We start from the raw sequence: 3272 nt of genomic DNA on the forward strand, positions 1-3272 counted from the left end.
ATGTGTGTGTGTGTGTGTGTGTGAATGTGTGTGTGTACATTCAAGCGAACGGACCTATGGAATACATACAAACAATCCTAAAGATATGCATACAAATAAACGTATAGACTTGCATAACAACAAGTGTATAGACTTGCTTACAAACAAACGTAGACATCCATACGAACCAACGTATACACATACATACATACACACATCCATAAAATCTTGCACATATATATACACAAATATACTGACGTACACATCATTGCTTACAAAAGTAGTAGAGGCAGTTCCATCGGTGATATATAATATGAACTTATTTGAATATTCGTTTTCTGACAATACTGCTCATATGCGGCCAAATAGTTTGTGCTTTGCCGGTGTAAATTTCATGCAACAAGGTGTCAATTGAAATCGCGAACAGAAACTGCTTTTCTCAATCATATTCTGGAGTAATAATACCACGATCGCTGTGTATGAATGGATGACGTTGTTAGGCAATTCAGGAAAAGATCAGCAAAATTAGACATCGGCGAGTTCGTAATTAATGCTATATTTATTGTACACTTCTATATTATGGACCATTCGTGAGCTTGGATATTATCGAATATATTATTATTCCTGCTTGAGCTTTATCAACTCTGGAACGTGGGCTGCCCGACGGCATGTGGCATGGGCTGTGGCTTACAAGTGGACTTAATCCCGCCCCTCAGAACTTTACTTGCATTCGCAGTTCTCAATCCATTCGTAGAGAACGTGCTGGTCATAGTGGGTCTTGCAGACATGGGTACCGGTCGCTGAGGTCCACACGAGCCTGTAGCATAGCCTCTCTGGAATGAATGTGTGAGCGTGGGCTGCCCAACGGCATGTGGCATGGGCTGTGGCTTACAAGTGGACTTAACCCCGCCCCTCACAACTCTGCTAGCATTCGCAGTTCTCAATCCATTCGTAGAGAACGTGCTGGTCATAGTGGGTCTTGCAGACATGGCCACCGGTCGCTTAGGTCCGCACGAGCTTGTAGCATAGCCTCTCTGCAAGGACTGTGTGGTGGTTTTAAGGCCAGACCGACGTACTTGTGCGTGGGTGGTGCGGATCATATTTGTAGACAGGCAGGGCTTGTTCGCCACTGCTTTGAAAAGGCCGCTTGTCAAGAACATAATTAATATTTGGTGGTTTGTTGTTCCGGATTATGATTTTAACTAAAACATATCGGTTGCCTTATATATGAATATTTGAGGCGAACACTTTGACGGCTCACGCCTCACAGATTGTCCTTGTCGTTGCGATTACATCTTGAGTTCTTCACCCCTCGTATGTATACCAGTGCTGATTGATGGCCAATTGCTATTTTTTAAAACAGATGACAGCTATTGTTTACAGATATCTCGGCCTGATGCCTCGAGGCCTGAGCCTGGCTCTGAAATTCAATATTCAAATATTTTTTGAGTTGACGAGGTATCCGGTATTCCCCGAAACTAAAACTTCTAAAAACAATCTATCATTCCAAATTGTCACATATCAGAATCGACTTTTAGTCGAATATTGGCATCACATCGAAGTTAGAACTTCCATTTATTATAAAAAGAGCCTATATTTTTCATGCATGTTAGTATCCAATCAAATTATATCTCCTGTCCATGAGTATGAGTGGGTCATTGATTATTGGATGGTCTGACTCTCAGTACATGATATAAAATATTGCCTACTCGCCCTACTGGTTGCCAGACCCAGTGGGCACACTGCCTGACTGCTGCCAGACTGCCAGACTGCCAGTGCTCAATGATGTCAATTTCTGTTGATACTACGAATTCTTGTAAAAATATATTTCGTTGTAAAAATTATTTTGAAAACAAAAGTACTTTCAATAAAAAAACATACATGATACAGTTAACAGTACCAAGAATGTTTTCCAAAAAGTTGTATTTATATAAAACAAAACAAAAATGAGCATCATTTTGTCGACTTCTACATTTATCACCTGACACGTTGTTTACGTTAAAGTTAACCGTTTATATATTGCACTCTGCAGACGGCAGGCTGGTCACCTGGGGGCTGGTGCATACATATGTACTGTGTGGGGGGATATATACCGCAAAATACGTTTCCACAATCAGACAAAAGAGTTCAGACTTCAGACTTCAGACTTCGCAGAGTTCAGTTTTCAGACTCTCAGTCATAGACTCAGACTTCTCACAGAGGCTCAGACTCGGAGCCTCAGACTCTCAGTCTCAGACTCTATTTAAACAATCATTGACTTCGTCGTTGATTCATTGTATTTTTCAATAATAATAAATATTTACTTTTTAAAAACAAAATTGTTTTGATTTTGTCGTTTGTGACGTGTTGGTATATGTATATATAATTTTTATTTTAAATGGTTGTCGTCATTGTTGGTCCGTTGTCAGACGCTGTCTGATCCTGTGATCCAGTGTTTCTACTACTAGCCAATTATTTTTCTGGAACGGTATGCGACTTCTGTCATCTGTTGACCTGCCAGGCTGCCGAGGCTGTGACTGCGAGTGAATTGCGAATCTTATATTTATAATTAGTTAAATACACGATGATTTTTACACTGAAATTGGTCTTCGGAGGCCTCTCGTTCTTCTCTCTCTACTTGAGTAGAGTAGAGTGAGAGGCATGGCCAGTATTTAAAAACAACAACGAATATATACATACATATTATACCTAAATATATTAGTATATTTACAATTTTTTTAAAGACCTACAATATAAGACGTAGCCATAACCTTCTTGTATAATTTAGGCGGCTATGGCGTAAATAGCCTGTAGGAATATTGTGTACTTTAGGCTTTAGCTAATTTTTTAAAAACAATAGTTGTCATCCTGTGACATGTGTTGTGATGATTCGAGGAATTAAACCAATTGGGAATCTTGCTTGCTCTTGTGAATATCAAACCTACACAACCCTCGCTTCGTTGTCGACATTATTTCGATTCATATGGTTTATAGATACTGTTCGTTTGAGATAGTCACAAAAAAAAAAAATTATATTGTGCTGTAGATTTTATATATTGAGAATGTATTCGCATCTTAGATAACACACAATGACAACTGTACTCTAGTAATTAATATGCGTAAATGTGTAAGTGTATATGTGTATACGATATGATACATGTGTAACGTGTAAATGTGTATAGATATGTGTGCATATGAATATGGATATATATATATATATATATATATATATATATNTATTATATATATATATATATATATATATATATATATATATATATATATATATATATATATATATATAATAATAATAA

General features: G+C 37.6%; 1 protein-coding gene across 1 annotated transcript; it reads right to left on the reverse strand.

Moving 5' to 3' along the window:
* Positions 1–487: 487 nt before the first annotated feature.
* Positions 488–1159, reverse strand: SARC_03851 (hypothetical protein). Its single transcript, XM_014302343.1, has one exon. It carries the CDS (start codon positions 1137–1139, stop codon positions 618–620), a length of 522 nt encoding a protein of 173 aa, XP_014157818.1. The 5' UTR covers positions 1140–1159; the 3' UTR covers positions 488–617.
* Between the last annotated feature and the right edge of the window lie 2113 nt (positions 1160–3272).

Source organism: Sphaeroforma arctica (assembly GCF_001186125.1).
Source record: "Sphaeroforma arctica JP610 unplaced genomic scaffold supercont1.205, whole genome shotgun sequence".
Classification (NCBI taxonomy): Eukaryota; class Ichthyosporea; order Ichthyophonida; genus Sphaeroforma; species Sphaeroforma arctica.

What these genes read in the sequence shown, in the direction of transcription:
- SARC_03851 (XM_014302343.1), bottom strand. Translation starts at nt 1,139, where the DNA reads ATGTTCTTGACAAGCGGCCTTTTCAAAGCAGTGGCGAACAAGCCCTGC.